General features: G+C 38.5%; 1 protein-coding gene across 2 annotated transcripts in view; it reads right to left on the reverse strand.

Moving 5' to 3' along the window:
• Positions 1-14,508, reverse strand: part of LOC127838470 (dyslexia-associated protein KIAA0319-like protein) — an 87,971-nt gene that overhangs the window by 20,999 nt on the left and 52,464 nt on the right. For both annotated transcript variants that reach the window (XM_052366253.1, XM_052366254.1), the window contains exons 14-17: positions 12,949-13,072; positions 12,093-12,225; positions 8,011-8,162; positions 1,834-1,985 (exon numbers count right to left, since the gene is read on the reverse strand). In XM_052366253.1, the coding sequence (XP_052222213.1) occupies positions 1,834-1,985; positions 8,011-8,162; positions 12,093-12,225; positions 12,949-13,072 (561 nt within the window). The remainder of the gene's footprint in view (positions 1-1,833; positions 1,986-8,010; positions 8,163-12,092; positions 12,226-12,948; positions 13,073-14,508) is intronic.

The following is a 14,508-nucleotide window of genomic DNA, read 5'->3' on the forward strand; positions in this document are numbered from 1 at the left end:
TCTTTTCCTTTTTTTTTTTTTTTTTCTTGATTTTTCACTGGAGCTTTTACGATCCAATGTTTACATTTATCAATATAAAGCATTTAATGAATAAGCTAAAAAATGCCAAAATCTGTGAAAAGGCCCCTTTAAGGAATGATTTCCAGACGTGCTGACCAAGTACGGCAAACATTGTGGTATGATAATTAAACGATTTTCTCTTATCGTGACACTATACTATTTCGCTAATGATTGTTTTCTCATCTTGGAGGCGAAAGTGAAATTCTGCGAGATGGATTGTTACGCGTAGTTGTAACAGGGCCACAATTTGTGTCGTTTGAGCATACAGAGAGTAGTCCGGAATACCTTACACTGAACAGTGCTACATCCTTTGAATTGAGCACATACGCAGTGACGTAGCAAAAATTCAGAGGTTGTATCTCGAATCAGCTTATTAAATATTCGAAAATATTCATGCGTGTCTGTTGGCGTTATGTAAAAGTCACTTAGATGAAAACTGAAACAGCTACGCCTAAAATCGCATTAGTGCTCTATACCTATGTTTATGTTAGCGTTGTTGACACCGTGTGAACTGCTCGGGTAATAAGTAAAGCATAAACAGCAATGTTTATATACTTTTATTCCTCCATATACAAGATACGAAGATTGTTGTATATTTTGAATTTGTATATGGTGTCAAAAATCAAAAGTTTTGTACACGGAACTTTCATTATGAATTTATATTCTTGGTGTGATAGTCATTTGATATTAGAAAAAAATATTCCTTTGATATGATGGTGACTGCAAATTTTCTTTATATTAAGTTATCATTACCATTTTCATCATACTTTCTATGCTTTCAGAACTTCCAAAAAGCATGTTGTTTTTATTTTGTCTAAGTTATTTCTATGAAATAATAAGGATGATAAAAAGTGCACACAAAACTCGACCCGTGCGCTATGACACACACTTTATAAAGTTGAATGGCGTTAGTTCATTTCAAACTTGCGATTGATTTTCAAAAATGAATTGCGTGTTAAATTATGCAAAAGCGAACATCTTCAGTGCCTTCAGCGCTTTGATTGAAGAATGTCAGGGTGAATACATAGTGCCCGCAACAAGGTTCACCAGCTATAGAACTGCCTGGTAGTCACTGCTGTTCAGGACATCTTGCACATATATGTGGCAATGTAGGACAAACAGCCGCATACAATTATCGAAGTAATAAAGTATGAAAAATGTTACGAATTAGGGAAAGCGTCTTGTATTACGGTGTGATGTATATCCCAGAAAATACCCTAGTATAGAATTGTTAATCAAAAAGCAGTACCAAACTTAACCTTTGATGGATTTACTGATAGGAAAAATATCAAATGATAAACCATCCACACCCAATCAATATTACGTCAATATTATTATAAAGCGGAAAGTGTCGTCCCTGATTAGCCTGCACGGACTGCACAGGCTAATCTGGGACGACAATTTACGCAGAATGCATTAAGCCAAGTTTTCTCAGAACACGGCTCAATTTGTCTGCTATGTTCAAGGGCAAGAAACTCAGGCATATATAGATAATTACAGAAGAAAAAAGTGTCAAACACATCTACATTTCTAGTTGATGACATATTTCAAGTTTCATTTGAATCACTTAAGTAATGCAAACATGCATGCTCAACAAACTTTAAAGTTTACAGCAGATTAACCCACCCACTGCTTAACAGAGTGAATCTTATATAGTCTTCCTCAAATTTTGCTCCCAACGGTACAATAAAGCAAAATATTTTATCAAATCTTAAGGCACTGTTTTTAAAGTTCTTTTTAACTTAGCATTTAATATGTCCATAGAGAACTTACCCCTGCAGCGAGAGAGGCAGCTTCGCGGACCCAGTGATATCTGGTTATCTTATGATCATCCGATGACTTAGATCCATCCAATGTCACCAGACCCTGTGGAAGCTGCACTTCTACATTGCCACCAGCCCGCGCTATGGGTGGTTCATTGGCCACTGAAATGTTAAAATTATCTACTAAGAAATGTCACCTACCCGTGTGGTTCATGTAATTTTACACTGCCCTCTGTCCCAGCTACATGTGGCTCATTTGCAACTGTAATTTACCCTGTATATACTTTGTAATATATTCAACCTGTGGAAGCTGCACTTCTACCTAACCACCTTCACAGGCTATGGGTGGTTAATTGGCAATTAATAAAATCACATGAGCTACTCAGAAAAAGAAACCAACCCGTGTGGAAAGTGTATTCCCCCCCCCCCACACACACACCTCCTGTCTGAGTCATGGGGGATTCATAGACCGTTGAAATATTCAAATCAACTAATTTACTTAACCGACCCGTTTGGGAGCTGTTGTTCTACATAAGAACCTGACAGGGTTTTGCTGCAACTGGTTCTTTTGTGTTTATCAGAAACAAGGGCTGTTTGTAAAACATGCATGCCCCCCATATGGGCTGTCCGTTGTAGTGGCAGCCATTGTGTGAATACGTTTTTTGTCACTGTGACCTTGACCTTTGACCTAGTGACCTGAAAATCAATAGGGGTCATCTGCAAGTCATGATCAATGTACCTATGAAGTGTCATGATCCTAGGAAAAAGCGTTCTTGAGTTATCATCCGGAAACAATTTTACTGTTTCGGGTCACCGTGACCTTGACCTTTGACCTAGTGACCTGAAAATCAATATGGGTCATCTGCGAGTCATGATCAATGTACCTATGAAGTTCATGATCCTAGGCGTAAGCGTTCTTGAGTTATCATGCGGAAACCATTTAACTATTTCGGGTCACCGTGACCTTGACCTTGGACCTAGTGACCTGAAAATCAATAGGGGTCATCTGCGAGTCATGATCAATCTACCTATGAAGTTTCATGATCCTAGGCATATGTGTTCTTGAGTTATCATTCGGAAACCATTTTACTATTTTGGGTCACCGTGACCTTGACCTTTGACCTAGTGACCTCAAAATCAATAGGGGTCATCTGCAAGTCATGAACTATCTACCTATGAAGTTTTATGATCCTAGGCGTATGCGTTCTTGAGTTATCATCCGGAAACCATTTTACTATTTCGGGTCACCGTGACCTTGACCTTTGACCTAGTGATCTCAAAATCATTAGGGGTCATCTGCAAGTCATGATCAATCTACCTATGAAGTTTCATGATCCTAGGCATATGCGTTCTTGAGTTATCATCCGGAAACCATTTTACTATTTCGGGTCACCATGACCTTGACCTTTGACCTAGTGACCTCAAAATCAATAGGGGTCATCTGCGAGTCATGATCTATCTACCTATGAAGTTTCATGATCCTAGGCCTAAGCGTTCTTGAGTTATCATCCGGAAACCACCTGGTGGACGGATCGACCGACAGACCGACCGACATGTGCAAAGCAATATACCCCCTCTTCTTTGAAGGGGGGCATAAAAATAAAATCTAGCTAATTTGTATCCCCCGCCAAACAAACTATGTTTATGGATGAGTGGAAATCCTTTGATATACAGCATAATAAAACAAGAGCACCGCCTTGCGGGTGCAGACTGCTCAGCTATTTTTCTTTTTTAAAGGTGTAGGGACCTATCTCAATTTCAATCACAAAGGAGGGAGGGGTGGAGTGGAGAGGGGTGTATAGTGTGGGGATGTGGTCATTTATTACATTATCTTCCGAAAATGCAAAAAAAAAAAAAAAAAAATTTTTTGGGGGGGGGATTCTTGGGTGGGATGGTTGGACGGTATTTCAAAAATAAAATAATAAAAATGAATATTTGTGTTTTTTAACCATGTCTGAAAAAAACAAGAGATGTGTTTGTCAGAATGTGCAGCTTTATGAGAACGCCGCTTTGAAATATTTTTTTTGACCTTTGACCTCGAAGGATGACCTTGACCTTGAAGGATAACCTTGACCTTCCACCACTCAAAATGTGCAGCTTCATGAGAACCCCGCTTTGAATATTATTTTTTTGACCTTTGACCTTGAAGGATGACCTTGACCTTGAAGGATGAACTTGACCTTCCACCACTCAAAATGTGCAGCTTCATGAGAACGCCGCTTTGATTTTTTTTTTTTTACCTTGAAGGATGAACTTGACCTTAAACTTCCAACACTCAAAATGTGCAGCTTCATGAGATACACATGCGTGCCAAATATCAAGTTGCTATCTTCAATATTAAAAAAGTTATTGCCAATGTTAAAGTTTTTGGACATATATTTGACATTTGACCTTGAAGGATGACCTTGACCATTCACCACTCAAAATGTTCAGCTCCATGAGATACACATGCATGCCAAATATCAAGTTGCTATCTTCAATATTGAAAAAAATATGGCCAATGTTAAAGTTTTTGGACGGACAGACACCATAAATTTGACATTTGACCTTGAAGGATGACCTTGAAGGATGACCTTGACCTTTCACCACTCAAAATGTGCAGCTCCATGAGATACACATGCATGCCAAATATCAAGTTACTATCTTCAAAAGTGTAAAAGTTATGGCCAATGTTAAAGTTTTTTTCGGACAGACGGACAGACTGACTGACATACTGACGGACAGTTCAACTGCTATATGCCACCCTACTGGGGGCATAAAAAATTTTTTTTTGGGGGGGGGGGGGTTTAGTGTGAGGGTGGAGGGTGTGGTGGTCATTTATTAGATGATCTTTAATTAAGAAAAAAAATAATGGGGAGGGGGATTGAGGGGGGATTCAGGGGGGGGGGGATGGGGGATTGTTTGGGTGGAGTCTATTGTGGTATGTCAGGTAAGAGTTGTTTTGTCAAAGAATCAATTGAATCTAATAATCAAAAATAAAGAAGTTATGGCAATTTCAGCAAAATTTAATAATTTGACCTTGAGAGTCAAGGTCATTCAAAGGTCAAGGTAAAATTCAACTTGCCAGGTACAATACCCTCATGATAGCATGAAAGTATTTGAAGTTTAAAAGCAATATCTATGATACTTTAGGGGTAAAGTGGACCAAAACACAAAACTTAACCAAATTTTCAAGTATAAAGGGCCCATAATTCCATCAAAATGCCAGTCAGAGTTACATAACTTTGCCTGCACAGTCCCCTTACGATAGTTAGAAAGTGTTGCAAGTATGAAAGCAATAGCTTTGATACTTAAGGAATAAAATGGACCTAAACACAAAACTTAACCAAAATTTTCAATTTTCTAAGTATAAAAAGGGCACATAATTCTGTCAAAATGCAAGCCAGAGTTATCTAACTTTGCCTGCCCAGTCTCCTAATGATAGTAAGTAAGTGTACCAAGTTTGAATGCAAAAGCATTGATACTTTATGAGAAAAGTGGACCTAAACGCAAATCTTAACCGGATGCCGACGCCGACGCCAAGGTGTTGACTATAGCTCATAATTTTTTTTCAAAAAATAGATGAGCTAAAAATCAGTCTATGGTAATTGTTTGCATGCTTTGAGATATACCGGTAGCCCTGACAAGTTACATCATACAAACACGAGCTATCAGAGGACAGCGCGCTCGACTATTCGAGTGCTGGACAGTATAACATAAGCCATCATGGGGAAATTGTTCATATTCAATAATTTATTACACGATCTTTCAAAAACAAAAAAAGAAAAAAAAATAAAAAAATTGGGGGGGGGGGGGGATGAGAGGGGGGTATAATATGGGGTTGCATTTATTAGACGATCTTTCAAAAATAAAAAAAGGAAAAAAAAAATTTAGGGAGGGGGGGGGTAGGGTGGAGTAGGGGGGGGGGAGAGGGGGGTGGGGGAAATTTATTAGATGATGTTAAAAAAAAAATGGGGGGGGAGGGTATAATGTGGGGTGGGGTAATTTATTAGATGATGTTAAAAAAAAATTGGGGGGGGGGTGAGGTTGGGGTGTAATGTGGGGTGTGGTAATTTATTAGATGATGTTTAAAAAAAAGAATCCATTGTGGTATTCAGGTAAGTGTTGTTTTGTCAAAGTAATAATAAAATGTGATAATAAATAAAGAAGTAATGGCAATTTAAGCAAAATGTTCAATTATCTAAGTGTAAAAGGGGCCATAATTATGTCAAAATGCTTGATACAGTGGTCTGCTCTTATTTATAGGTTGGGGTCATGTTGGTAAACAAGTATGCAAAATTTAAAAGCAATATGTCAAAGGATATAGGAAATATTTGGGTTAGTGTGCAAAGTTTAACATAGATTTATCAATAATATGCATATTCTAAGTATAAAAGGGGCAATAATTCTGTCAAAATGCTTGATACAGTTGTATGCTCTTGTTTATAGGTTAGGGTCATGATGGTAAACAAGAATGCAAAATATGAAAGCAATATGTCAAGGGACATTGAAAATATTTGGGGTAGTACACAAACTTTAACATTTGCTGCATATTCTAAGTAGAAAACGTGGGGCCATAATTATAATAAAATGCTTGATAGAGTTGTCTGCTCTTGTTTATATGTTGGGGTCATGTTGGTAAACAAGTATGCAGAATATGAAAGCAATATGTCAAGGGACAATAAAAATAATTGGGGTAGTACAAATACTTTAACATTTGCACGCTAACGCTAACGGAAACGGTACGTAAAGCCGACGCCCGGGTGAGTAGGAGAGCTCCACTATATATATTTCATATATAATAGTCGAGCTAAAAACAAGAGCACTGCATAACGGGTGCCACTCTCGGCTGCGGGTGCAGTTGTGAATAAATGAAAGCTTGTCAGAATATTTTTCTTTAGAGGTCACTGTGACCTTGACCTTTGACCTAGTGACCCAAAAATGGGTGTGGCATGTAGAACTAATCAAGGTGCAGCTACATACCAAGTTTCAAAGTTGTAGGTTGAAGCACTTAGATTTAAGAGCCAATGTTCAAAATCTTGACAAAATGTAAAGGTTTTAGCACGACGCGGAACGACACTATGACGGACACGACGAGCTGGCTGTGACAATACCTCAGGTTTTCTCCAAAAACAGCCGAGCTAAAAAAAAATTAAGGACAATAACTCTTATTGAACAAGGGCTGTTTGTAAAACAGGCATGCCCCCCAAATGATTTATCAGTTGTAGTGGAGCCATTGTGAATACGTTAAGAGTATTATTGGCAATTTAAAGAAGAATTGCTCGCGTGACTTATGGAGTTGCTGATGAGAATCTGTTGTTTATTTATCATACACTTCAACCAGATATTTTTGAGATATAATATAAAGACAAGTCAAAAGTGTACATACGTTTATCAATAATGTATAATGGAAGCAGTTAGTACAAATAGAAGTTGCCTTTAGCATTCTTGAGTTAACATCCGGAAACCATTTTACTGTTTCAGGTCACTGTGACCTTGACCTTTGACCTAGAGTACTGAAAATCAAATTACAATAGGGGTCATCTATGAGTCATGACCAATGTAACTATAAACTTTCCTGATCCCTGGCTTAAGCGTTCTTGAGTTTTCATCCGGTAACCATTTTACTGCTTTGAGTCACTGTGACCTTGACCTTTGAACTAGTGACCTGAAAATCTGTAGGGATCATCTGCCAGTCATTATCAATGTACCTATTAACTTACCTGATCCCAGGCCTAAGCATTCTTGAGTTATCATCCGGAAACCATTTGGTGGACGGACTGACTGACGGAGGGACATGTGCAAAACAATATACCCCCTCTTCTTCAAAGGGGGGCTTAATATAGTGCAGGGTTATGCTTTTGGGGTATTGCACTTCTTCTGAAGGTATCAATACACCCATGAATTTCATCATAATATCTTATATTTTTTCTGAGAAACAGACGAAAAACAGAGTGACGAATAGATAGACTGACGGACGGACAAGGCCAATTCTTTATCCCTCCACCTTTGTAGGGGATAATAAATATCCAAAGAACTACACAGAGGTTTAACTTTCATTTACTTCAATGTATGGGCCCAACTCTATGATTATTCTACACATGCACACACACCCAACAACCCAATATAATACGAAATAAACATGCAATGAACCTGACACAGGTAAAACCTTAATAAACTTGCTATGGGCTCAGCTCGGCACACCCACCTTGTTTCACTACCACGGTAAGCACATTGGAAGAAGAGAGTTGCTCCCCATCTTTCACGGTGACCTTGAACTCGTATTTTCCAACCTTGATCTCACCCGTGGCCTCTGTGGTCACCTGGTCTGGGGCACGGATAATCAGTGTGGTAGGTCCACTGAAGAAAAACCAAAAATTTTAATGTCAACAAAAAGTACCTGGTTTTGCAGTACTCAATTTTTAATGCTGGAAGTTAAATTAATAATAAATAAAAAAATTCTGTGAGATAACTTAATCCTTATATACCTCACTCGTCTGGAACAGTTTGTTTTAACCCATTACCACTTAAGTGTGTATTTTGAAACATTTAGAAAGTTACATTTAATAAAATACCTTTCTCACTAGATTCAAGTTTTAAAGGCTTCATTTCCAACCCTTAGTTACTGATGAGCAGCAAACAGCATAAAACCTGAACAGACTGCCAGTTACTCGCAGGCTGTTCTGGTTTTATGCTGTTTGCACATAGACATTTTCACTTAGCTTCTTATGGGGGAAAGGGTTAATTGAGCCTTGAGTTACTCGCAGGCTGTTCTGGTTTTATGCTGTTTGCACATAGACATTTTCACTTAGCTTCTTATGGGGGAAAGGGTTAATTAAGCCTTGCTTTGACAAAATGGGGTTTAATGCATTTGCGTAAAAAGTAGTCCCAGATTAGCCTGAGCAGGCACTTTTACCTACACTGCATTTTCTTATAAGAGACCTCCTTCAAACGAAAATTCAATACAAGTCGAAAGTCAACACCTTGATAAGCCTGTTTATCTTGGAAGAGTTTGCCTACTTATACAATTATACCTATTTTCTTCAGTATTGTACTGTTATACAGGAGTCTTGTGCAGGGAAAACTGGTCAAAATGCAGGCTAATCAGGGATGACACTTTCTGTTATTGAGGAATTTTTCATTTTAAAGAAAGTCTCTTAAATGCCATTTGAAAGCCATTTTAGGCTAAACGTGTTGTCCCTGTTCAGCCTGCGCGTACTGCACAAGCTTATCTGGAACTACACTTTACACTACTTTACACTACACTTTACACTACACTTTACACACATGCATCAGAGAATCAGGTTGGAATAGAGAAATATTCTTTGATTTTTGGCATGATTTCATGTGTGACATCATCTCGGGAAAGGGAGGATATTATGATGAACAACATGGTCAATCAACTGTGGTGACAAAAATATTTCTGCAAAACAATTAATAATGGAGTGACATTATTTTTGTGTGATTTAATGGGTAGACCAATCAAAGAAATCAAGATCCGAACAAATATTAACTTTTTTAAATACAGAATTACTGTTAGCAAGAAATTTATAAATGTCAAAAGTAATCAACATATTCATTTAGAGGACCATATACTATTTTATTTAGAATACCTAGTAGACACAGTGTTCTGTGACCTAAACTGACACTTGACATTTCCTGTAAAACACTAATGCAGTAAAGCTGTATCAATATTTTATTTAGGTAGACTACTAAAAGGATCACAACTAATTGTTTAAACCCTTTATGTCCAATAAATGGCATCATTGCTGAATGGTCATTTGAATAGCACTTCATAACAGTGGACTAGTTCTTATTGGGCATGTACTATCTGCAGGATAAGCACATTTTTATATAGCTTATCACCCTGAGATAACAATATATTATTGGGACAGATCTTCTGACCAAGTTTCATGAAGATCGGAAAATAAATGTGGCCTCTAGAGTGTAAACAAGGTTTTACTATAGCCATATAAGGAAAAATGCCCAGCCCCCTGGCAGCCATGTTTTTCAACCAACCGGCATCATTTTTGAACTCTTCTAAGATATTATCGGGCAGAATCTTCTGACCAAATTTCATGAAGATCGGACAGTAAATGTGGCCTCTAGAGTGTTAACAAGATTTTACTATAGCCATATAAGGAAAATATAGCCCCTTGGAAGCTATGTTTTTCCAGCAAACATAATCATTTTCGAACTTATCCAAGATATGATTGAGACCAATCTTCTGACCAAATTTCATGAAGATTGGAAAATAAAAGTGGCCTCTAGAGTGTTAACAAGGTTTTACTAAAGCCATATATAGCCATATAAGGAAAAATGCCCGCCCCTGGTGGCCATGTTTTTAAAGCAACCAAAACCATTTTGGAACTCATCCAAGATATTATTGGGACAAATCTTCTGACCAAGTTTCATGATGATCAGAAAATAAATGTGACCTCTAGAGTGTTAACAAAGTTTTCTTATGGCCATACAGGCCTTTTCCGCTACGTTTTGGGAAAACGCCACAGTGGAATTTTGGGAACTTCGTGTCTTGAAAAAACTCATTTTGGGAAAAAAAATAATCGCAAAACTGGCTCAATTCGGAAAAATAATCGCATGTTAATAGTGTGTCTTAAATTTCAAAGAAGCCATTAACTGGTAAATAACGATTTTTTGATAACATATTATTAAAATTTTACAAAATATGAAGAACATGTGTGATAAGTGCAGGTTTTTTTTATCTGGTTTTGGGGAAAGTGCCTGGCCTTTTTTGAGGGAAAAAAAAATCGCGCGAAACGCCAGATTTTGGGGAAAATAAGGAAAGTCTTAAATAATCAATTTAACATATTTTACTGTTTTTAAAACAAATTCAAGGCAACAGATGATTTGATTATGCAATATTTTTCTATTTTATTCACTGGACCAGGTTAACTAATATATTTAAAGGTTAAAAAAAAATCAATTGGGAAAAAAACAACCAGATTTGCATTGGGAATGGGGCCAAACTTCGGATCCAGAATGACAGACAAACAGGCTAAAAACAATATGCCCCCGATCATTCGATCCGGGGGCATGAAAATGCCCTGCCCCTTGGCGGCCATGTTTTTCAAGCAAACGTAACCATTTTCAAACTCATCCATGATATCAATTAGACAGATCTTCTGACCATATTTCATGAAGATTGGACAATAAATGTGGCCTCTAGATTGTTAACAAGGTTTTACTATAGCCATATAAGGAAAAATGCCACGCCCCCAGGCGGCCATGTTTTTCAACCAAAGGGCATCATTTCTAAACTCGTCCAAGATATTATTGGGATTAATCTTCTGACCAAGTTTCATGAAGCTTAGAAATAAATGTGGCCTCTAGAGTGTTAACAAGATTTTACTATTGCCATATATAGCCATATAAGGAAAATGCCCCGCCCCTTGGCAGCCATGTTTTTCAAGCAAAGGTTACCATTTTCATACTCATCCAAGATATCATTGGGACAAATCTTCTGACTTAGTTCCATGAAGATCGGAAAATAAATGTGGCCTCTAGAGTGTTAACAAGGTTTTTCTATAGCCATATAAGGAAAAATGCCCCGTCCCCTGGCGGCCATGTTTTACAAACAACAGGCATCATTTTCGAACTCATCCAAGATATCATTGAGACCAATGTACTGACTAAATTTCATGAAGATTGGACAATAAATGTGGCCTCTAGAGAGTTAACAAGGCAAATGTTGACGACGGACGACGCACGATGGACAAAAAGCGATCACAAAAGCTCATAATGAGCACGTTGTGCTCAGGTGAGCTAATAAACCCCAAAAAAATCATGTGCTTCTCTTCAAACTTATACTGTTCTAAACCATTACTACAAAGTGTATGATGTTACAAGTTAGCATTATCACACCAAAGAACAAGAGATGTGTTTGTCAGAAACACAATGCCCCCTTTTGCGCCGCTTTGAAGTCATATATTTGACCTTTGACCTTGAAGGGTGACCTTGACCTTTCACCACTCAAAATGTGCAGCTCCATGAGATACACATGCATGTCTAATATCAAACTGATATCTTCAATATTGCAAAAGTAATGACCAAGGTTAAAGTTTTGGGACACACACAAACAATGAATGAATGAATTAATGAATTAATGAATGAATGACAGACAGGCCAAAAACAATATACACTGATCATTCAATCGGTGGGCATAAAAACTCACACATATCTTTTTGTCATGCATCTTTTTGTCATGTTTTGTATATTATAAAGCATACCTCAATATTTTATGTGCTAGCGAGTAATAGTTACAACACTTACGCAGTCTGTTGCCAGGCATAGGACACTATCTTCTGATCGTCTGTACTGTTGCTGCCGTCCAATAAGATGCTGTCAAGGGGAAGTGAGGTCTCCATGGTACCCATCGTCATGGCAACGGGAGGCTTGTTTTGTTCTGAGAAACATTAAAATTAATTGAGCCTCATTTTAAGAAAGCTGGGCATAATGCATGTGTCTAAAGTGTCCTCCCAGATAAGACTGTGCAGTATGCACAGGCTAATCAGGGACGACACTGCGCTCTAAAGGACTTTTTCCATGTACAAGAAGCATTTCCTAAAAGAGAATCCGGTCTAGACCGAAAGTGTTGATCCTGATTAGCCTGTGCAGAATGCAAAGGCTAATCTGGGATGACATTTTATGCGCATGCATTAAGCCCAGTTTTCAAGCATCTAGCAGGATGCTTCCTGGGGAAGTGAGGTCTCCATGGTACCCATAATCATGGCAACTGGAGGCTTGTTTGTTCTGAGAAACATGAAACTTATGGGGGTGCTTGTTTCATTACAAGAAGCAGAGACTTTTAGAAAGCTTGATTGGAGAAAAAGGAAAATAACTCTTCTTTTATCTAAGAAAGTAAGTTGAAACATTAAGGAAAGCATATTTTGTTTTGAAAAAGAGAAAGCTAATATTGACGAACAGGAAGTTGATTATATTGGAGGCTTATTTTGTTCTAGGAAAGAAAAAAAAACAAACTTAAAGAGGCTTTTTTTGTTCTAAAAAGGAGAAATTATTGAAGGCTTATTTCGATTGCTTAAACATAAGGGAGGCTGTTTCGTTCAGAAGAAGAAACTTTTTTAATAATGAAAGGCTTATTTGTTTTTGAGTATCATCAGTCACTTACCAGGTTTCACGTATACATGCACATCTGCAGTAGACACCTGGCCAGCACTGTCCGTGACCTTGAGACTGAACATGTAGTCTCCCACCTCTAGATTGCTGAGGTGTAGCTCTGACGTTCTGGTCCCCTGCAATGAATTTAACCTTGAGACTGAACATGTAGTCTCCCACCTCTAGATTGCTGAGGTGGAGCTCTGATGTTCTGGTCCCCTGCAATGAATTTAGCCTTGAGACTGAACATGTAGTCTCCCACCTCTAGATTGCTGAGGTGGAGCTCTGACGTTCTGGTCCCCTGCAATGAATTTAACCTTGAGACTGAACATGTAGTCTCCCACCTGTAGATTGCTGAGGTGGAGCTCTGTCATTCTGGTTCCCTGCAATGAATTTAGCCTTGAGACAGAACATGTAGTCTCCCACCTCTAAATTGTTGAGGTGGAGCTCTGACGTTCTGGTCCCCTGCAATGAATTTAGCCTTGAGACTGAATATGTAGTCTCCCACCTCTAGATTGCTGAGGTGGAGCTCTGAGGTTCTGGTCCCCTGCAATGAGTTTAGCCTTGAGACTGAACATGTAGTCTCCCACCTCTAGATTGCTGAGGTGGAGCTCTGACGTTCTGGTCCCCTGCAATGAATTTAACCTTGAGACTGAACATGTAGTCTCCCACCTCTAGATTGCTGAGGTGGAGCTCTGACGTTCTGGTCCCCTGCAATGAATTTAGCCTTGAGACTGAACATGTAGTCTCCCACCTCTAGATTGCTGAGGTGGAGCTCTGACGTTCTGGTCCCCTGCAATGAATTTAGCCTTGAGACTGAACATGTAGTCTCCCACCTCTAGATTGCTGAGGTGGAGCTCTGACGCTCTGGTCCCCTGCAATGAATTTAGCCATGAGACTGAACATGTAGTCTCCCACCTCTAGATTGCTGAGGTGGAGCTCTGACGTTCTGGTCCCCTGCAATGAATTCAGCCTCCTTCTGGGAAATCTGGGCTAACTGCATGTGCGTTAAGTATCTGCCAGATTAGCCTGTGCAGTCTGCACTAATATAATGACAACATTAATTTAAGGACATTGAAACCATTGCATAATACACAGGGTTGTCAATATTAACCGATTGCCGATCGAATTCATCGGTTAAAATCGCCAGAAAATCGGTTGTTTTTCCTGAATCTTTAAAATTGCTATCGGAAGTTTTGATCACGCAAACAGACAATAATTGACGAAGAATAACCGTAGTATAGTAGAGCGACGTCCATTCATTGAGTCCATTAACTCCGCCTAAGAGCTACTGTTTTCAATGAATTTATCAGCGAGTGCCCAATATTGATTTTTCCAGCTGTCAATCAAATTCTTTTTGGTAAGCACGTCAACCAATCAGCGCTCATGCAGCCGAATACACGCCTACCCCCACGTGAAATTGTATCAAATAGCTGTACACTTCACAGATTATTACTGACCGTATCTCAACGAATGTAGAGCGTAATTAACTAGTTGTTTTAATTAGAGAAAAGGTTTCCACATATTTAAAAATGCTCTTCGGTTTTCTACCAAAATAAATATATTAGTGACC

The sequence above is a fragment of the Dreissena polymorpha genome, chromosome 7 (assembly GCF_020536995.1).
Source record: "Dreissena polymorpha isolate Duluth1 chromosome 7, UMN_Dpol_1.0, whole genome shotgun sequence".
Taxonomy (NCBI): domain Eukaryota; kingdom Metazoa; phylum Mollusca; class Bivalvia; order Myida; family Dreissenidae; genus Dreissena; species Dreissena polymorpha.